At 42.6% G+C, this 22,577-nt stretch overlaps 1 protein-coding gene across 1 annotated transcript; it reads left to right on the top strand.

Annotated features, from left to right (window-relative positions):
• The first annotated feature begins 110 nt into the window (after positions 1-110).
• On the top strand, positions 111-22,298 carry LOC146198286 (transmembrane protein 164). Its single transcript, XM_084593704.1, has 5 exons — positions 111-663; positions 9,351-9,509; positions 13,384-13,683; positions 18,392-18,604; positions 21,372-22,298. The coding sequence occupies exons 1-4, from the start codon at positions 442-444 to the stop codon at positions 18,599-18,601; spliced, it is 891 nt and encodes a 296-aa protein (XP_084449830.1). The 5' UTR covers positions 111-441; the 3' UTR covers positions 18,602-18,604; positions 21,372-22,298.
• The last annotated feature ends 279 nt before the right edge of the window (positions 22,299-22,577 follow it).

The following is a 22,577-nucleotide window of genomic DNA, read 5'->3' as shown; positions in this document are numbered from 1 at the left end:
ATCTCCTTGGGTGCGTCTTATGCATTGACCTTGTCTTATGTTCGTAATTTACGCCAAAAAATAGGTGGCGCGCTCCGCCGTTGGATTCAAAGTATCTAGCCTTATCCACCCATCCAGACTGCCTCAAGAAACTATCTATGGAAGAAAAAAGGAAATGGCGTGAATTGTACGATCCGTGGGTGATTGCCAACTCTTGATTGCCACTCAAGCGGCTACCTTCGCTGCGTGGCCGCTGCCAGTCGATGCTTTCATGTGTAGCTCGTTATTATTCCGTGGTTATAAACTTTTGCACCTTGTTTTTGAAGCATGGTTATGTTGTGACGCTACTTAGGCAACCCGGCTTTGCTGCTCCTTGATTGCAGCGTTGCACAGAAGACCTTGTAATTGCACTGGGTGCACAGACACAAGTTGACAAGGCGCCGAAACATTGAATTAGACTTCATGGCTAGCGACAAAATGTGTGCCTCAGTGGGCAGCAGTGGAGCATCAGCGTCACTGTTCGCCGTATCTGAGTGGGCTTACGCGGGCGTCAACCACAGTTTGGCCGGCAACGGGGGACCCGAGTGCGCCCAGTTCCTGTCCGGGAGGAGGCGGCTTTGGGAGACTGCCCTAGCTGTGCTGTGGGCATCGGTGTTGGCATTCGCGAGCTGCCGCCGCTTGCAGGTGGGTAACCAGTGCCGTCCGCAACGTCATGAATACGCACACCGACTAGACATGTTTCAAGTAGTCAGTAAAAGTACGACACGTCTTTCAATCCAGTATGTTTTAGCCTAACGGGGCAAATGGTAACGTCCATCAGTGAAAGGGTTGGTTATTAAAATGGTACGAACTGGGAGTCATTGTGTGAATCGTTCTCAAACTGAATGGTTCTGCACAGGCAAATATCTGGGAATCAATGAAGGGTCTGGGACACATGAAATATGTTGCAATCTAAACACGGCCGCCGCGCCTGGGATCGAACCCGCGACCTCGGAGTCAGCAGTCGAGCGGTCGTAACCGCTGAGTCATCGTGGCAGGGCGCACTAGGACGAAGGGTACCTCTATTCACCACAGATTCTGAAGGAGGGAGAAGGCTCCTGCTGTGGCTATGAGCAGCTGGCATATACACCACCCACAGATGTTTAAAAAACCTTGAAACCAAATGTTTAAGTTCTTTGTTGCATACTGCTTGACGAGAGCATATGGCAAGGAACGTCTGTCAAAAACATCAAATTTTTTCTTTCATTTTCTCGTCAGGCTATTACACGACCTGGAATGGGTACTTACAAAAGTGTAACTAGCAATGACGAATGCAGGACTAGACAGACGAGGCTCACCAACAACATTAATCATTATGCATTAATGCATTATGAACCAACTAGCCCAGCATTTATACTGTGGAATGGAGCACCATTGCTTAAGCTATTCAAGGTTACTGAAAAAGCCATTTGAAAGATGGTTTTGCAGAACTGCCTTGGTTCTGCTAGCCCTCGACTGTCGCAATTTAGTAAATTTTACCCCGCCACTATGTCTCGGTGGTGAGGGCACTATAATGCTGATCCTGAAGGTGTGGGTTTGATCCCGAAACGGCTAAAAAGAGGGGGCTCAGAAAATTTTGGGGGGCGATCTCACACCCATGCCCATGGTGGCCGTGTTTCGATGGAGGTAAAATTCAAGGTGCCCATGTACTGTGCGATCTCAGTGCATATTGAAGAACTCCTGGTATGAAGTTTTTGAAGCCTTCCACTGCAATGCCCCTCATAGCCAGTGTTGCTTTGGGATATTAAACCCTAAAAGCAAACCAAACCCAAGTTTTGAAAAGTATGGCTTGTGCTGGTTGCACCTAATAACCGTGTGTAATTAACTAAGTAAATGTGTGTACAGTTTGAAGCAAGCACCTCCTCTTCACTCATCGTAACACGACATGTCAAGGATCCTGCCACAGCACCTCCATTGATCATAAAATAACTTGTTCATACTTAGCAATCTAAACTTGCAGCATTGAAGCATAAATGAACTTTCAATTGCTATGACTCCACACAGATCTTCAAATACAGTGTGCAGTATGTTTTCAGGCGGTACTTAACAAAAGAAAAAAATGCTCAGACTTTCTAAATAGATTGTGACCAATGCACTCGGAATCGAAATCCGCGATGATAACACTGAAATACCTACTATACAGCAAGGTCTGTATCCGACTTTGTATTGTTTTCTCCGTATCTGCCCTCATTGATTGGTAGAAACATTACAACCGGGTGTCAGCTCGGCTTCTTGTTTCAGCATTTCTATCAATAAGATGACGTCAGGGAGAAAATAGCTCAAACTCGTCATATGGACCCTGGTCCTCACCTTCACCTCCTGCACCCACTGGGTGCACAAAGGTCTCTGCCCATGCATTAATATCAAACCTTCTTCACTGTTTCAAATGCCAGAGGTTTGGCCACGACTCCCTAAGTTATGCGTCTGTTATGATCATCTTTCTGAGAAGTGGGATGCAGAACCATGCTCCATGACTTGCAACAAACAGCATACTCTGGATAAGGCCCATCTTAGAGAAAATTTAAAAAGAACTCACATTAAGAAAAGTACCAAATTAAACATCTCGTTTGAAGAAACCAAAAGTCATGTCAATCACAAATTTTCACAGATTTCAAGCACAAATTTCATCAGTGTTGTGTAGGAGGAAAGAGGTGGTGGAGTAGGAAAGGGGGATTCATATCGTGCTGGCCCTGGCAGAGTGTGTGGTCAGAGCCTGTCATCAAAGCATGTCTGCAGGACCAAGAAGGTCATGGGTTCAATTCCCAAAGAATGTCGTGGGTTCAAGTATGGTCAAGGGTTTCAGTTTCAATAAAGGTCATGGTTTCAAATTCCAAAGAAGGTCATGAGCTTGAGTACCAAAGAAGATCTTGGGTTCGAGTGCCAAAGAAGACCATGGGTTCAAGTCCCAAAGAGGATCGTGGGCTCATATCCCACAGAATTTCATGTGTTCATGGTCAAAGGTTTGAGTTTCAGCAATGGTGATGGGTTCATGTCCCAAAGAAAATCGTGGCTTTGAGTCCCTTGCTCAGCAGCATTAAGAGAAATGCTTTCGCATTTGCTCCACTTAAGCAGACTTTATTTCAAGCAGCATTAAAGGAAGGGGGAACAAGGCATCATTCATATCAAAAGCATGTAGCAGACGGAAAAACAATGTAATAATAATAATAATATAATGATAATAACAGTAATACATATCAAGAATAGGAGATTTCTAGGAGAAGTGCACCCGTAGACTTAAATTTTATTACCACGCTGCTAGCACTATTGTAGCGGCCTTAGGGGGATTTGCATTAATAAATGTAATGAAAGTAAAATGATTCATAAAAAAGATGCCTGAAAAGCTTGAAATACACGAAAACTTAAATGCATGACTTTAAGTAGAGTGCATTTATAGCAATAAATGACAGGGATCATCCTTTAGATGTGTACTAAATTCAATGATCGTCTGAAATTTATACACACATCCATGTCAACTACATGCTCGACTGCTGGTCCCAAGGATGCGGGTTTGATTCTGGCCGCACTTTGGTGGAGGCAGAATGCTAGGTGCTCATGTACATGCTAAAAGGACCACAGATAGTCAAAATTAATCCAGAGGTTTCGACCATGGCACCCCTGATAGCCTCAGTTGCTTTGAGACGTTAAAACCTATGTGCCATATACTGTGTACTGCCAAGATCATTTGCTACACTATGGACTGAAGAAAAAAGAATTTTAAAACTGTTCTTTGTAAAGGAAGCAAAGTGTAAGGAATTCTTCATCTCATAGCATGATCAGAAGAAAACGTAGCATGTTTATGGGTATGACTGTCTAATTGACTTTTCACAGTTAAACAAGAAACACAAGTACACAATCTTATTTCTGTCTAATGTGCTCATAAACCTGTTCTGTTTATAAGTTCAGTAACAAACATAATGCCACACATACTGTTTAAAGATGGCTGCTTTATTTTGCACCTTGATGTTAACAGAATTAAATGGGTCCCATATTACCTTATTTAGAAGTCGTAAAGTGAGATACTCATATGCTAGAAGCTTGACATGGATTGAAGATTGCAAAGAAATCACTTCAGATAGCGTTACTTTGATGTAACATTATTATCAGTGTGTGTAGTAATGTCTGCAGATCATCAGTTAGGTGACGAGCAAGATACCTGTAATGTTGAAACTAGCTTCATGTTTTTAAGCTCCAGCTTATCTCAGGCAGAGGAGAATGAATGAGAACACACACAGCACTATTTCTGCACATTTTGCTAGGTATTACAAATTGTCATTCTGTGCTATTATGCTCCCGAGGCCAGTTGTTAAAGTAATGACCAGTTTGGACTGCATGTGACTATGCAGCCAAAGCTACAGAGCCGAAATGCAATCAGTACACTGCGTGGCAGAATGTAATCCTTTCAGACATTTTGCGGATCGTGGTCTGGAATATTACACCATTATGGAAACAGTCACATTGTTATTACATCAAGATTGTACCACAAAACAAACATTGCAGCGTTCCTGTAGTGCATTTCAATATCAATACACTACACTGTGGATGAATGGATGGAATATAGGAGCCTCCCCTTTGAAACGGGCTGGTAGCAGTGGCTATCATACTCATTTTTTCCTCCTATATTTTAATTATTATTTTAGATTGGTTATAATTGGTTAACTATACCATTATTCTATTTATTAAATTTTTCTTTTTATTGTACACATTGATGGCATTGGCAATCTGGCAAAGCTTACGTCAGCTGCTTCTGCTGTTTCTAATCTCCAGTTTCTGTTCGATTTTGCAATGCGATTGTTTCAATAACGTTAATAGCGTGGGATATTCATGAACCACAAATTTTTGTTCACTTAGGCCTTCAATGGTGCAAAGAATACATTTCTTCCCCGTTAACGGCTTGAAAACTATTATTTCAAGTAAAGACTGAACAGAAACCAAAACCGTAACCGAGGCTAGATGTGCCAGAACTACATAGTATATTAACATCGTAACGAAAGCTCCGGCCCCATAGCCTTGACTGCATAACCACAAAAATTTGTCTGGGAGTCTGAATCTGATGTTGATCATCCGTTGTCTTTGATGCACTGCAGCTTGGAAAGGCGTATAGTAAAAGTAGTATTATGATACTTCATATTAGCAATGGTCACAGGAACACTTTTATCATGAAAGCTGGGTGGTCCGGGTTTGATCCCGGCTGTGATAGCCACATTTCAATGTAGGCAGAATGCAAGGTGCTCATGTACTGTGTGATATCAGTGCACATTAAAATACCCTAAGTGGTTGAAATTGCCTGGAAGCCTTCACTACAGTGTCTGTCATAACCTGAGTCACTTTGGAACAGCATACCTCATAAACTATTAACCTAACCTTTAGTATAATTCATTTACATATTCTACAGATTACACATTGCACCACTTCAACTGACTGAGTTCAAAATTCAGCTTAGCTTGATCATCATGTAAAGCAGAATACATAGACAGTCAGTATACTAACAGACTTTGTGCTGCAATGATCAATAATGACATTTATGTAAAGAAAGAAAGAAAGAAAGAAAGAAAGAGGGTTCCACATAAAATCTCTGAGGTACCCCTGATACAAATGGTAAGAAAGAAGGAAGTTCTTTAATGTTAACATATTGGTGTTAAGATGTCAGGTATGATTCCAGCCAGATACAAAGAAAGTCTTTGTAACTGACTAGGAAGCATGCTATGACGTTTAATGAAGAGTTAAGCTATGCTGAATAGGTGAAAGAGTAGAACTAGGCATAAAAAAGTACAGTGACATGCTTTTGAATGATGTGCTTCACAAACTTACTGCAAGACGTGTTTAGGACTATTGAATGATAATTTGAATTAAGTTTCCATCTTTAAATTATGAATTTATTTTGAAATTTCTTGTAATCTGGCAAAACCTGATGACAGGTATGTATTAAAGATATTTTAGATGGCCATTCTGCATACTTCTTTATAAAGACGTTTGGTATTTCGTCTGATTCAGGAGGTTTACTCCTGTTCAAATTCAGTGGATTGATATACACCTGGTTCAGTAAATGATGCCACGTCATGAATGGTAGATAGGCATTCAGATTAACAAAATAATATAGGCAGGAGTTATTGTTTGTGAAGATCGATCTATAATTTTTATTAAACACATCTGAGATTTCTGTTTCCTTATATGGCAATTGATCTTGTATCTTTATGATCAGAAAGACCATCGACAACATAGCATTGAATTTCACTGGTGATGCTGCTACATACAAAGACAAGATTTGACACAGGTATACTGGCTCTTTGAATATGTGTGCAATTTTTGGCAAACTAATTTTGAGTGAATCAGTTCTGCCAGCAGAAACCAGACAAACTGTACCCGGAAAATTGAAATCACCACGCATAACAAGCTTGGTGTTAAGCACACTTGATAATGTAGGTTTTCATATACTCTAGCAGTCCTAAACCAGAACTTGGCAATCTGTAAGCAGCATCCACCATTGCAGAGTGTTGATAACTGAGCATTTTGCAGAGCAAGTGTACAAAGCCAGTTAACGTCATTAAACAGTAGCAGAATGCTGGTGTCTCTTTTATTGTGATCTCAACAATGCATTTTGAAGGTAGGAGGAACAATTCACTGCCATATATATCATCATGCAGTCAGAAGTTCTTTCACATCAGTGTTAGTAATGAAAATCATGTACAGTAGACTTCATTTAAAATGAATTTTAAGGGACCAGAAAATTTGTTTGTCTTATCTGAAGTTTGCCTTACCAGGAGTGCCCATAAAAAAAGATAACTAAGCATGCTATGTATGTCCAAACATATCTTACATGAAAATAATCAAATAACTCTTCAGAAAGAGAATTATTTCAAATAGATATTTATTCACTACATATGAAATTGGCTCAAGACTGAGGGTATGAAACTATGCCTATGTTATGCTATTTAGAAGTGGCACCAGTCGAGTTTTTTTTAAAAGTGCTTTAGCATGAGATGGGTTCACTTCGCAGTCTATTGTGCGATGTCTGAAGCCTCCAGGCTTGTGTGTGGCAGTGACGCTCGTGGTACATGTTCGTGTCATTAGCACCTCTCGGCTGACCCAGTCGATGCAAACCGACAGATATTTTTTCTTGTCCCCCCTTCCATCTCTTACTTTATTATCCTCTTTTTGTCAACTTTCCTGTCTTTTCCTTTCTTCTTTGCTTTTTCTTTCTTCTGCGCAGCAAGGGTTAAGCTTGTGTGGCTAAACAGGAATGCACCTAACTAAATGCCTAGTTCTTCTTGAAGGAACACTCTCTCATGGTTCCATGCTGTCCATAGTTAATATTAAAAATATATATATATATATATATATATATATATATATATATATATATATATATATAATGTAAGAATTCTGATTTTTCATTGTTTCTAAAACTCAATCCGATGCTATGGGAATAGGTGTACAAGGTAAAGAAGCTAGCTAATTGAGACCTCTTAAATGCGCTGCATAGCCATTAATACAAGATACATTTAGGAGTAAGAGCCTTTGGTTTGGTGGTATGCCTATGTTTATTTAACTTTTGCCAATCACTGAGCATGGTTTGCAGCATCTTTTTGAAGATGTCTAAAAAAAAAAAACGTGACCGAAAATTTCTAGATAGACTGAAAGAGCAAACTGTGACAAATGCACACAGAATCAATCATTCATAACCAAACACTGTGCCCTTTGCATTGAGTATACTACTTGACCCTGAGGAGGTGGGGCGTACTGAAATAAATCTTAAGACTACAAATTCCCAGCCAGCGACACTGCTTCAAATATAAAAAGTATGGCCATGGCTCGCAAAGCTACCGAGGCCTATTCACTTGTGCCGCTAAGTTTCCCACGAACATGAAACTGATAGCTGTGGAGTTTAACAACATCTTTGTATAAACTGTGAGGCAGCCATCCTGCTTACTCACACACCTGAGCAGCATGGAAAAAGAAAAAAAATATTTTCACGCTGAAATTTAGACAAAGTGTAACCTTCAGAGAAGTACGGAAACAACCTGTAATGGTGCAAAATATAGGCTACTCTATCACGGTGCTACAGGGCGAGACGTTGCAGCGGGATCGGGCCACTACTCAGACAAAGCTTTAGGCAGGGCCATTCTACTTGAAACACTGTGGTAAGTGACAGACTGCACCTGATAAAGCCTATATTAAATGATTCAAAGTCATGTACACAGCAGGAATGTTTCAAGGGAGTGGCTTTATGCTGTCTCCACATGGGACACATGCACATACATGCATGCATGCATACATGCACTTTATGCAAAAAAACTTTCTATTATTAAAACAGCACAATATCCTGTGTGATGCATTTGCAGGTCAGCTAACTGTAAACCGCATTTTGGTTGTTATCTTGCTGAGAACCTGAAATGCTAAGAAAAAAACATTTTAATGCTGTTTTACAAAGAACACGTTTGTTCTTATCTAATGTTGCTTCTGAGTGAAAATACCTTTATTGATCTGTCCTGCAGCTGTAGGTTTTTAAAAGAAGTGAATGTCTTAAACAAAATATAGATTGAAATAATTACAATTTATATATTACAAAACATTTTTAACCGCATGTTTGGTGCATGATAGCCTCAGTTGCTTATGCATAAAAAAATGTGGAGGTTTGAGCATGGCTTGAACCTGTGAGTGTTGCAGCGAATTTTTCTTAGGACACCTGGATTTAATGTGCCGCTGTCACAATGTTTGATCGCCTCTGCCAACTACTGAGTTATCTGTCTCCTCCTCCTCCTCCTCCTCCTCCTCCTCCTCCTCCTCCTCCTCCTCCTCCTCCTCCTCCTCCTCCTCCTCCTCCTCCTCCTCCTCCTTTTCCCTCTTCTCCGTAGTCTTCTCCTCCTCCTTCTTCTTCTTTTTTCCTCCTCCAACTCCTGGCCCAGCTCAGTTTATGCCAGTTGCGAGGAAACAGTCATGTGGCACGGTGCCACACCGACGGTTTGAAAACCTAGCGCAGCGTAGCTTTCATTACAAAACCCAACCTAGCACAACATGTAGCAGTTGGCTGCTGGAAACAAGACTCAAACTGCACCAGAGAAGAAATTAATTATATATTAATTGCTGGGTGTAGGTGAATTTTATGATTGCATCATTCTAAAAAGAAAAAAAAAAGAAATGCTATGCAGAATTTACTCTTTCCAACCCTTTACTTATGCTGCCTGAAATGCAACTGTCGAATTCTTAGAATCTTGGCTGCTAGCTCCTGCACACTACTTTGTGAATGCCATGAATTTACTACAAAACAAGCCTTTGGTGTTTCAAGGTCGGCATATGTGATATTTCAGGAGCATCATGGTTTCCTTTATATGCAGGTGCCTCCAGCACCCCAGGTAGTTCGTGAGGATCGAGGGGGCAAGCGGTGCTTGCTGGTGTTGCTGTGTCTGGTGTTCGGCATGGAGCTGGGCTTTAAATTCTCTTCACGCACTGTTATCTACATCCTCAACCCTTGCCATGTCATCACCATGTTACAGGTAATGCCATTTGCAAAAGTGGGGCATGTCTTTCTTTTGCAGGGTGGTGTGTGATATAGTGCAGTATTTGCATAGTTTTCTCAGAGTTGAAATTATTGTGCATGCACAGGCCTTTAATGCTAGCTCAAAATGTTATTAAACGTTTTCTGCAAATGAAACATTTAATGATGAAATAATGGATATAACGTACGAGATATTTCTTCATAAATTCCGAGAGAAGCATCTCCATTTTATGTCTGTTTCTTTGCAAAGTAAAATTTCTGTAAGGGGTTTTAGCACCACTGAACCCCAAATGAAACCTACTGGTCATTTTATATAGAGTTTAATAATTCGTGCTTGGGCACAGCACTTTTCACATTCATCAGTGTGACAGATTGAAATTACTGCGGGGTCTGCCTTTCACGCTTTTCGAGCAGTTTGTTCGTGAGACACAGTTTGAGTTTAGCACAAGCCCAAGCAGGAACAGACTGATCATTTTTTGTGCAATAGTATAAGGGCGGCATTGTCGAAAAGCCGGTGATGGAGTTGTCATTGTAGTTGTAACGCAGAAATCAGCAGGAAGCAAAGAAATAGTCTGTAGACCCACAGAATCGAACTTTGCTGCATGCATGTGATTTTGTGTCAAAATTGTGATGCAACCATTCTTTTATGCAGCATTCAATGTGGCATCATGCCACTTCCCTTCCCATTTAGCATCCATCTGCTAGTCAAGCTGGAAGCTAGATTACGATAAAAGTTCGAACCTACTACATATGTTCCTCTGATTGTGTGCCATTAATTGTAAGTGTAGTTGTCTACTGAGAATTGAGACAGGTACTATGCCTTCCTTTCCTCAAAAATGAACTAAAAGAAAAACTGCCTAAAAATATCTGTAATGAAAAGACGATGTTAAATGCCCTTCATGTTTACTCTTGAGGCAAAGCTTGAGTATCCCCTCTTCCCTCACTTGAGCGTTCCCTCACTTTTCATGTGCTGCCCACGTATGCTGAAGAAACAAAAAAAGAAATGGAGGCACAGAAGTGTGGCATCTGTAAATAAGACCTGCAATAATTTAAGTTTATAATGAGACTCAGTGCTACTCACATCTATTTGATGTGGCAGGTTCAAGTACGGCATGAGTTTTAGTATGGTATTTTGGAAAGATTGTTCGTACAACACAGTTTTGATTCTTGTATGCTCGTCATTGCCGAAATTCGGCCCTCGTGAAGGGTATACAAGGATACAATACTTTGATGTTGTTGTTCTCATTCTGCATCCTCGCTGTGCATGGCCTGCTACTGAAAACTGTGAGGACAAAGCATAAATGAAGCGGTGCTTCACTTTTACTGCCCCTAAACTGCAGTGCGATGGCAGTTCCACAGCCTTTTGACCATGCTTGTGCAGAGCGTAGGGTTAAAGAGTAGGATGAAATTGAAATGCCATTTCTTGACACAATCAAATGTGACAGTATTTCATCAAAATGAGCCCACTGTTACTTAAAAATATTATTGTCTGACAAAGTGTCAGCATTGTGGGAAGCATAATGACTATGACTCCTAGTTTCTCATAATTCCCTGTAAAGTCACATTTAGACATTTTTTTTTCTTTTTTTGCGGAATCTGGTGTAGCAGCCACATTCTATTTTTTGAGAGCTATTAATGTGAAATCATTGCCGTCGATCCCAGATATATTAAATAATTGCTTATATTGAACTCTCAAATATCTCCTTGAAGGTGCCATGCAAAAGTATAGCAATGTTCATGTTTATTGAACTCCTGCATGCTCAGCAACTGCAGCAGTCATTTCTCCTGGTAGCACTGCTATGTACGATTGCTTTTCACGTGTCGAGCAGGGTCAACTGTGCAGCCTTGGGCATATGCTGGCAGCGTTAACACTGTGTAACTGCGGGACAGGATGAACGGCAGAGTCTGCTTGAAAGTAGCTTTTAGTCGGGCGCTTGTTTTGAATGCACCACTGCTGTCATGTGGGGAAGCTAGCTCTCAGTGCACTGCTTGTTGTGCCGTAAAGCCAACTTAGCTGTCCAAAGACTTGCGGAAGCTGTCACATAGCCTGTTTCACTGCCGACAGTGGTGCAGAAAGCAACTGTACCTTAACTTTAGCTCTCATAGTTTAGCGGTAACAGCAACGGAATTAGACCTCTTATGATCAGCGGTGGCTTTTCCAAGCCACTCTCAGCCACAACTTTGATGCATGTGCCAACTCCAAAAGCATGAGTGCCACATAGTGCGAACTCTGATGCTTGATTTGTCCCCGTTGGATATTTGGCGCATGCACTGGTGCCCACAGAGCGGTCAGCAGGCACCACACTGCTGCATTAAGTGCACTGCTAGCTTGAGTGCACTGTATTCATGCTGATAAATGATACATGAATGAAAGAACAATGACAAATATGCTGGCCTCTATTGGGGAAGAAACTAACTGCTGCACATAAAAGATCCAGCATGCAAAAATGTTTTGAGACATATTATCTTGACTTTGTTTTTGTGGCCTGCAGCACCTTCCCTGGTGATCATTGGTGGTCACAGCTCTGAATCAGCATGATGGTAAAGCAGCATGCAATGTAATCAGTATGGCAGCATATGCTCAGATGCAGGCTACCTCAAACCAGGCATTATTGATAAGCGTCATGCATGCAACCGGAAGCAGCCGTTTAAGCGCTGTGCCATTTATTTGAGCATGGTGCTTGCATAGCATGCATTTTGGCTTCTAGGATCAAACATCGACAACTTGTGCAAACATCATTTGGGATGAGACACTGCTGTGGCTTTTCTTGCTTATTCATGACACCTGCTTTTTCAGTGTGGGTTGTAAAAAAGAAGTATTGGATGGAAAAACAGCCGTGCTGATATTTGTTTTTATGTGGTAGCATGTTTGCAGGGAATATACCTAGTAGACAAAACCAAAAAGCAGGGCAGAGTATTCCAGTGCTTTTTGGGAACAGAGATGGCATTGCACAGCTTTTGGCAGTAAGAAGCGAGCAGTGTCTGTTTCATAAGCACTTGTCATGCAATCCTGAATAGCAGGGTGCACAATCAGTTGCAACAAGGATTATACTCATTTTCAAGTTTAGAAATGGTGTCGGTTTTATTTTTTGTTTATTTTTGTTTTCAAGCTACTGAACTATCTAATGGCTAATACAGTTGTATGCTTTTCGGCACTTTTCTGCAGGCAGTGCATCATATTCACAATATTGTAGCTGTTTCTTGCCTCATGTTGTGTACAGGTGACAGCTTTTGCCGTCGCATCATCTCATAACATTGCTTTTTAAATCGGAGCTGTGGAATGCATGCAAATCTGTGCTAATGATGTGATTGTTTTTATTCTTTGTCACTTGCTTTATGAAAGTTCTGAGGAACAATGCCATACATTCTTTTTATTGGCTTTATGCGCTTCACTTGCACAAAAAGTCATAGTGAGTTTGTGCTGTTCGGCTGCCTTGAGCACTGGGAGGGTCCCTCCGGGAAACCTCTCCTCAAACTTATGATAAAATTACTAGCTTTGTTCTTGAACACCCAACTGCACATGGTGAGGGTTAAACACCATTGCATTAGCAGTTTCTGCTCTCAAAGCTAGCCCAGTTGGTTGTCTAGATGAGACATTCTGAAGTATCAAGGCACCAGCTTTGCAGTATATAGAGGACTTGTTTCCTTTCAATATGTGGCAAGCTAGGCCAGTGGCCAAGGAACTAAGAGCTTTAAAGTGACAGAGCTTGGCTTAATCAATCATGCAGCTATGGCACAATTTCAGCAGCTCAGGATTGCTCACTCTGTCATCTGTTACTTTTTTTGCCTGATTTGTAGAAGCTGGCCATCTGTTGCGTTGCTTTTACGGCAGAGTCTTGTATTGAAAAGCATAGTTGCTCTCCCTGCAACAGATAATAATGCTGGCAGCACCCCCGACCTCCCGCCTGCTGACTGTGCTGTTTCGAGTGCACGTCCACTGGATGAATGGGCCCCTGCTGGCATTGCTGTTTCCGGTGCTGAACACACGTCTGCTGCCACTGGAGCAGGAAATATACTGGGTGCAGCATGGGCTGATGCTGGCTGTGCCCTGCTACCTGATGCGATTGGGTGGTGTGTTCAGCAGCGAACCTCTGGGGGATCTCAGCTGGGCCTTGCTAAGCCTCGCTCTGCAGTATCTCTACCATTTCCTCCTCCTCCAAGCACTTGCACTGGTAAGCTGGCCGAGCCCCAATGGGCAGCTATCAGGGATGCTGGAAAAGAAGAGCTTTGTCTCATTTTCAATTGTGGATGGCTACTGAGACTTTATAACGCATTCATTCGATGTTTGTTAGGGGACAAGCAGGTTCTTGCATGTGTGATATTGTTTGAAGCCACATCATCACACTTCAACTCTGCTGGAAAGCTGTGATCAACTTCAAATAATTAACTATGGCTGTAGTGAGTACTCAGGCAGCACTGTTGGTGGTTTCATCACAGCTCACCAGCATCTTGGTTACATTGGTTCTGTGCAACTCCATGGTCAGCAAAGGTCGTTGCTGCCTGTTGTTATTTGTGTGGTAGCATATGGATTGTTTAAAATTTGACGAGAGGTGTGTCGCAGAAATGCTATCTTCTTTAGGTCTGCATTTAGGTGTAATGATAAAGTTCAGTGTTGTGACGTTTTGTGTAATGGGACCACCTGTGTTGCTCCAAGCTTCCTCTAAGAGACAGAAAAGAAAAGGCAGACGTGCACACTGATATTGTAGTAGACTGTGGAGAAGAGGCTTAATGGAGCGGTGAAGCTGTTTAAGCTGGGAATCTATGGACCATTGCAAGTTAGCCAGAAATTGGCGCTGTTCGTGGTTGCCATCTTAGGAACTGAGTCTCATTCATACATGAGGGGCAGCATGGAATCAGTGGCATTTGGATTGCCTGCACCAAGAGTCCAGATACCGCAGCAGAAGTGGTTGAATTATGAAGTGAGTGGTGTACTTTTTCTTAGAATTATCTGCTAAAGTTTGCATGGCATTGTTAGTGGCAGGAATGCTGGAGATCATTTAGTATAATAGCAGATTTTGATAAACTAATTTTTTACAGCTGTTGATGTTTTACCCTGCCTTTTTGAAGTAGCTAGTGGGTTCACTGCCTCATTGAGTATAAGTGCCTCTTAGCAACAACAGTCAGCGTGTCACTACACCATATGATCGGATGTTTCATTGCATGCTGAAATCAGCATATATGCAAAGAGAATGCAGAAATGTAGCCTGAGGTTTTGTTGTGTACAGTCATCACTATAGGGCTGCTTGATTAGCTGTGGATACATATGTTGAGTGCACTGTGCTCGAAGAAATAGGGTTAAAGTGGTTTAGACACCGAATTTTTAGTACAGTGTTGCTATTATTTTTATAATGATGCATAAAAAATTATTGTAGATGAATCACAATGTGGTACTAACCTATAACCACCGAGCAATTCATAACTGACTTTCTTCTTTTGTACTGTTTCGGTTTCATCAGGTCAGCAGTAGCTATGTACGACATTCTTTGTGCTGCAGGACACATGCTGCAAGGCATTAGAAAATGAGTTTTTTTTTTAAATTTCAAAAAATGACATGGCATCATCTTGTCCACAGCTTCGAACTCCCCATTGGCACTAATCACCGAGCTGGGTAAATTAAAAAGCTTGTGCATTTTTGCTAATTCACTATTTAGAAGAATTTTTACAGTAAATTACATCTGCCGCAGCTGAGAGTTTGCTACTGAGAACTTTTGTTTTTCTGTTTCGAATTCCCTATCTTTAGGGAATCCGCCTTTTGCGTGAGTTCTATGCGCATGCGCGAAGTCCCAGTGACGACTGATGGAAACACATTGGACGGCGTCGATGGCATTTCTCGTCGTCGCCAGTGCACGGGGGCTGGCTGCACGGTGGCCGTCGCGGGCTTGGCAAAGCGATGCCAACCACATCTGCCGTGTACGGTTCCCACTCTCGAGGCGTGCCGGGGTGCAAGACGTGATTTTTCAGGTACCCTTCGGCGAGCCGCAACCAACAACGACGTGAAGCTTAAATTAGGGCTACCAAGTGTCAAGATGTGAATGGGTGACCTCAGCAACTGACTACGTACTCTCGACTGTGCGAAAAACACTTCGTTACAGGTATGTATACATCCAAAGGAAATATGCATGATGAAGAGTACCTACTGGAGTTAGCACCAAGCCTGTAACCCAACAGTGATAGCCGCAATGAGGATTTGTTAGGTGCGTGTTTGGTTTATGAGCGACGGGGCCTAATTGTGATGTATTTTGTTGTTTGTTTTCTTTATGTGCGAAGGGGCCGGGTAGCGCAAGGCGGCTATGTGTGCTAGACCATAATATTTAGCATGTTTTATCGCGACTGCCGCCTGACTAACAAGAAAAAAAAAATGATGCACCGCCGTTCGCGAGCCGAGTGGTTGAGCTGGTCATGAGGCTCACGAACGGCGGTGCATCACAGCAAACGCCGTATTTTTTTCTTGTTAGTCAGGCGGCAGTCACGATAAAACATGCTAAATATTACGGTCTAGTGCACACAACCGTCTGTGATATCTGTGCTATCTGGCCCTTTCGCACATAAAGAAAACAAACAACAAAATACATCGCCATCAGGCTCCGTCGCACATAAAGCACACGCACTGAACAAATCCTCATTGCAGCTATCATTGGTGCGTTACAGGCTGGGTGTGAACTCCAGTAGGTACTTTTCATCATGCACAATTTCTTTAGATGCATACATACCTGTAGTATCTGTGTTTTTGCTGTTCGGAGCATATGACGCACTTGACACTCTAGCACGACGCACAATGTCATCATTTTTTTTTACCTTACAAGCTCGTCTTCGTTCTCGCCAAAGCATTCGGATTTTGATCCTTCGGTGTACGCAGTCAGCTGCACTTTGTTAGGGAGCTTGAAAGTTGTTGTCCTCGTCTAGACGTCTGCAATGGCACGGAAACCGTCGGGCACAAGTGAGTCTCCTGGAGGGTTCATGCTCGTTCACTTGCGGAGTGGAGCGCTCTGGACGCAGAATAGCGTTGGTTCCTGACCGATATGCGCATGCTATATGTAGGAGATGGGCCACCATGCAGTCGTTGATTCCACAGACATCGCTGTGGAGGCCGAAAGGTTGTGGATCCTTTCACAACAGAATGACCATGCTCTGTGCATCAAGGACCTTTTCACCACTGCGACCACGTCCGTTCTACAGCACTGAATCATCCATTGCCAGAAAAATGCCGCGCGTTTCCTGCAGGTGTGCATTCCGGCCGGGACAATGCCCTGTTCTTGGGGTGTGGATAAGTGCCGCTTCGTAGATGAAATCCTATAGTTGCACGCTTGTAGATGACGCAAGGAGGAAGCGATGTCCATTGCACCATACCGGCGCTGCGGTGACCGTATTGTGCTCGGTAACTCAAGACGCCCCGCGCAAATGCGCTGCCCGTAAGTCACAGGAGACGATTCCACCTAGCTCTGCAGCATCAACAAACCCCTGGCTGCTTTTCCCTTTGAAATCCCCCTCTCTCTCTCTCTGCCTCTGCGCTCGCCTTTCGATTTTTTTTTTTTTTTGTTTTTACAATAAATTTAAGTCTGTCGTGAATCTGCATGCTGAGAGAGTCTCATTCTGTCATGTCGAACACAGCTCGCGCCATGGCCCGCGCTAAACGTTCTTACAATACGAAGACAGTATATGCATGCATTATGAGTGGATTGTGCAAACGCTGCAACATTCCCCCATACTGCGTGAACATGAAACTGCAATCACTGTCACTTCTTTCCGCCCCGAAGGCAAAGAAAAAGGGGGGAGCTTTCGCTTTCTACCTGCGTTGGCGTGGCCATTTTGCATGGTGCGCTTTCGTGTTGTCTGCTACACTGCCATCCAATGTGTTTCCCACCACTTCTAGCATCATGGCGCCACATCCTCCTGCAATAGGCGGATTTCTTTAACTGTTCACTGAAACACTGAGCTTAGTCTTGCACTTGGCACATGTTGGCCTTAGCTGCTTATATCCCACGAAAGCATTTGCACGGCCTTTTATTGATGTAGGTTTCACAATGAAGGCAGTAATAAGGTAGATGCCTATGAGGACAGGGACAAGTGTACCTTATTTTTTGGTGGTCTACTGGTAGCACCATCCTGTAAACGGCAGTTTTCTCCCCGAGATCATGCTTAAGTCACACTGTTGTACTGCGTGTTGCGTAATTACATGTGTACCATAGAATGCTTCTCTCAATTAAACCGCTGAATCCTGGTAGCTCAAATTTCGAACAGAAATGGCATTTGGTCGGCAGTATTTTTTTTATACCAAATTTGTTTGCTCTAGTTGCCCGATTTGATCAGAAGTCGGATGTTCCCATTGTATGCAGCGGCGGAGTAGCAAAGAAAGCCGCTGCCCCAACAATGACACCGGTGACGCCATCTATGCTGTTTGCAGCAACTTTGTCACAACAAAAGGGAGAGGCGATGGGGGTAGCAAGGATTCAGCGGTTTAGCTGAAAGAAGCATTCTGCAGCAAGCATGTAATTACGCAACGCGCTGTATAAGATCCACTGCTTAGTTTGGTAAGCAGTATGAAAACGTTTCAAGGGTCCTTTTGTAAGAAAGTGCGACAAAATTGCATGATTGCAGAAGCTGCCATGCACATCTTCAAGCTCGGGTCAATATGCCTTTTTTGTGTGACCTACCTTTTTTCAGAAGAACTCTGAGAAAAAGACATCTCGCCTCGTACATAGGAAATGCAGTAGGTTCTGTAAGAATTCTTAGCATATAAAAAAAGGAAAATGAATCAGATGACCTGTCTTGGAAACCTGTCTGGTGAGCATTGTAACCAAAAGAGCATTGACGAGTTGGCCACAGGACTTTTTCAGAGCTTGTGGGAAAAAATTTCCGCTATAGAGAAAATGTCTGGCGCAGGTGACCGAGGTGAACCTCAACAGCATGCTCTGTCCAGCCGTGTCGGACCCATTCTATGGTCCCCACTACCGGCTCTGGGCGCTGGCCCACCAATTTGTCCTGGTGCTGGTGGCAGGAAAGCTGTACACAGCATTCTGCACATGGCTGCTGCGATCCACAGGGCTGCGCATCAGCTGCACTGCTCTGCCAAAGCATGAGCATTCCTCCTAGGGGGTAAGGATGTTTGTATGCAATGCCTTGCCACAGTGGCTTAGCAGTTAGAGCGTGCAACTGCCGATCCCGAGGATGTAGGTTTGACACCAGCCTCATATCGGTGGCCTCGCTCTGTTGGGAATGAAATAAAAGGTGCCCATGTAATGTGCAATATCAGTGCACATTAAACAGCTCCAGATGGCACACCCCACAGCTATACCATATCATTTCACCTAGTCATTGCACACACATTGTACTGAAGATGGACTTTACACCTGTATTTTCAACACTGCACGTTCTGGTGGCATTCTTCTAGATTTTTCAGACCGGCATTCTGTACTGTATTGTCATGGGAAGGGTAAGTGAGAACAATGGCTGTATATTGGACATCTCATGAAAAGCTGTCGGGTCACACACGGGAACTTCTGGGCAATGAGCGGGCAAACATGACACCATGCTTGCCTTCAGCAGCACCGTAGACGAGCTAGCTGGTAGTCTACAGTTGGTGCAGTTGTAGATTTTTCGTTTTGTCCCATGCTTTTGAGCATTGCAGAATGTAACTTAGAGATGAGAGTGACAATGTGAGCAAAGATTACAACCCCACCTGATGAGCGGCCACCAAGCCGAGCACACTTGTAAATGTGCAAGTGCTCTGCCATGGTAGTGGCGCAGTGGGTACGGCGCTCCACTGCTTTGGTCAAGGACACAGGGTCGAATCCCAGCTGCGGTGGCCACTTTTCGATAGAGGCGAAAAGGAAGGTGCCCATGTCAAGGTGCGATGTCAGTATACATTAAAAAATCCGAAGTGGTCGAAATTTCCGTAGCCCTTCATTCACTTCGATGTCTTTTATAACCTGAGCCGCTTTTCGACGTTAACAAACGAAACCAAATGCGCAGGCTTATGAGCTATCTGGGCAGCTTATAACGTTGGTGGTCTACCGCATTTCCTCTGCATGGAGCAGAGAGAGCTATGACTAGCACTGTGCTGCTTATTCTTAACTTTAAATGAACGCTTAATGACTCTGAAAGATCGAGCAGTACTTTAGATGCTGCATTATGGGTGGAAGCGAGATATATAATTGCAGTTTCTGTGGGTCAGGCAGTCTTGCAAGCTCTGTGCTGCCCAGAATGAGATGGCATTCATCCTCCTGGCGAATGCAGAATCACATTACCAGTGCGCTGCCTCTGCAAAACATATAGTTTTTGTTTGTTATTCGCTGCAGAAAATAGTGATTTGCTGTTAATTCTGTCCAAATCAGGCAACAATCTCATCGAGAACATGAGGAAGCTGAAGAAAATGTCCTGTACAATGAAGCGAAGGAGCAAGAAATGGGCCCTTTCATGTGATTTATGCTGGCAGTGGCTTGAGATGGGCAGAGTTGACATCACATCCTGTATTGTCGGAGCTTTTACAGATGTCCGCTAGATACAGTGGTTTGAGAAACATTAATTGAAATTTCTATTTTCTGCTCATTTGTGTTTTCAAGGAGTTTTGGTTGTACTCTGCGCCATAGATATCATTTGGGTCAGAAACCTGAGAGCAGCAAGTTCTTTGTTTGAAATCTGTTTAATAGGGGCCTTGTGATTATGCATGTATGCTCTATCATTTGCTTTCACGGTGTGAGAGATGGTGATACTTTTGCTCCTGGTCAGCAATGAAATTATAATATTTAATGTTTGCATTTGGTCCAGAGACGTTGCTTTCATGCCGATGGTGTTAAAACATGCCAGCACTTTTTCGCAGCACTAATGACATGATATACAGCTTGTTCATTTGACACTACTTGCATGGTGCAACAAGGTGGCAGTCACATCTTGTCTCATCTATACCATCAAGACAGTCACCTGGAAAATACTGTACAGTAAAACCTTGATATGCTTTTTTAAAGATCATATTATCCGGGAAAATGTGTGACCTCAACTGCTTGATTTTTTTGCCATTGAATGAGGTAAAAAGGCATTTATTGACACTTGATAAATACATAGATTAGCATTGCTTGGCGTTAGATATGAACAGATTCTTTTTTAATTCTCGCAGAAATCAGTCTGCATTTGCATTGTGCAAAATAGGTACATGTTCAATAGCCACAGAAGAGAACAACAATTTACGATAGGTAGCGAGGTGCTGGACGTGGTAAGGGAATATGTATGTCTACTTATGACAGGTAGCAGCCGCAGATCTGGACCACGAGAATGAAATATAACCAGAGGTATAGGACTGGGGTAGAGAGCATTTGGCAAGTATTCTCAAATCATGAATGGCATTTTACCAGTATCCCTCAAAAGGAAAATATATAGCTGCTGTATCTTACTGGTACTCAAGCATGGGGCAGAAACGTAAAGGTGAACGAAAAGGGTCAAACTTAAATTTAGGGCAATACAGAGAGGTATGGAAAGTCAAATGACAGGTATAACATAGCATGGCCAGACATTGTAATGCAAAGCAAGATAACCGATGGTTGCTAGAAGTAACTGATAAAAAGGCGACTGTAGCAGGGGGTAGCAGAAAGCTAGGTGAGCGGATGAGATTAAGAAGCCTGCAAGGATTAGACTGCGGCAGCTGGCACAGGATTGGATTAGTTGGAAGGATGTGAGAGAGGCCTTTGTCGTGCAGCAGTAGTCTTGTTTATGGTGAGGATTGTGCAGTCTCGATTTTTAATTTGATGCCAGTCGCTGGCGCTGTTTCGCCTTAGGTACTTTTGCATAAATAAACAGTCAGTTATCATCACCATGATGAAGAATGTTTATTGATTCCCACTACAACGCATGGCTCTTTTTATCCCTGCAGGTGCATACTGCCCAAGGTGTGAGCCTGCTGTGGTTGTCTACTCCCATGGTTGTGGCTGCTACCATCCTCCAAGATAGAACTTTTTTTTGCAATTTTACTAGGCGCTGCCAGTGGAGGAAGACTCTCCACTGCACATACACGCTAAAGAATCTGGTCATTAGATGACCTTAGCTAAGATGGTCATCTTGTTGAAGTTGCGCCAGCGATTCTGGACGGTGGTTGATATTAAGTGCTCCACTTTAATCGCATGCTACTGAATGAAATACTCTAGCAGTGTATGACCCTTATCTGATATCATGTTGCATTGCCTAGCTTGTCAACCGTAGTTTTAGATAGGTGAAGTTTTTCGAAGTTGCTATTGGAGTGCACCTAGTGATGCTTTAGTATTTGTCGTAGTTTTCAGGTATATAAAGGTGATAAAGCTCTACCCTATAGATTTCATGTGCATGTTAAGATGCCAGCCATGTTTCTTGATAGAATATTGGAGAGCTGGTAGCTGTCGTGGCAGCTCTTGTTATTGTGTAGACTAAATAAGGCATGTGTAATATACTTGTACAGAGGAGCAAGCATAGCAGTTATTCCTGTGGTGCTAATGGGGCCAGTAGTATGGTGTAGCTAAGCTGCTGTGGATGTACTCATTCCAGTTTTATTTCTATATTCTTTTATTGTGCAAGTGAATAGGATTGTATTGGTGCATTGATTGATGGACTGGTTCAACTTCTATTGCATAGCAGTGTGCGCTTAAGAAATTTGATTGCAAGTGATGGATGCAAATTTTGGCTGTAAATGCTTCAAATGAGTAACTACAGCAGATTATAATACATGTGAATGTACTCATTCCATTTCTACTGTGAAACAGTATGCAAAGAAATTAGGGCTGCAACAGCCGACTCCCGTTTTATACCTCATTTTTTTTTTTTTTTTAAACTATCAGCCTAGATCCAAATAAGTATCTATAGCAGTGGCAAATGGGTGAGCCTAGTAGCTTTGCTAGATGACAGGAAACTACATATTTAACCAAATGTAGTGTGACCTTGATTGCAATGCGAGGGTTATTTTTGCAGTTCTGTAAAGAAATGCAAGTTCAATGCATAGAGTCCGAGTGGAGCCTGAAAATTGAGCAGAAGTTTATGAATATAAGTATCTCGAAAGTTGGCATTCCTTTGCTTCGTCTTCATTCCCATCATCACCTTAGCCGCCACTGTG

This window comes from Amblyomma maculatum, chromosome 2 (genome assembly GCF_055883805.1).
Source record: "Amblyomma maculatum isolate TAMU_Amacu chromosome 2, ASM5588380v1, whole genome shotgun sequence".
Classification (NCBI taxonomy): Eukaryota; Metazoa; Arthropoda; class Arachnida; order Ixodida; family Ixodidae; genus Amblyomma; species Amblyomma maculatum.
This window is presented reverse-complemented; position numbering and strand designations above follow the sequence as displayed.

What these genes read in the sequence shown, in the direction of transcription:
- LOC146198286 (XM_084593704.1), top strand. Translation starts at nt 442, where the DNA reads ATGGCTAGCGACAAAATGTGTGCCTCAGTGGGCAGCAGTGGAGCATCA. An exon ending in CGAGCTGCCGCCGCTTGCAG is followed by an intron (nt 664 to 9,350) that starts GTGGGTAACCAG and finishes CTTTATATGCAG; the next exon opens with GTGCCTCCAGCACCCCAGGT. An exon ending in TCCTCCAAGCACTTGCACTG is followed by an intron (nt 13,684 to 18,391) that starts GTAAGCTGGCCG and finishes TGTCTGGCGCAG; the next exon opens with GTGACCGAGGTGAACCTCAA.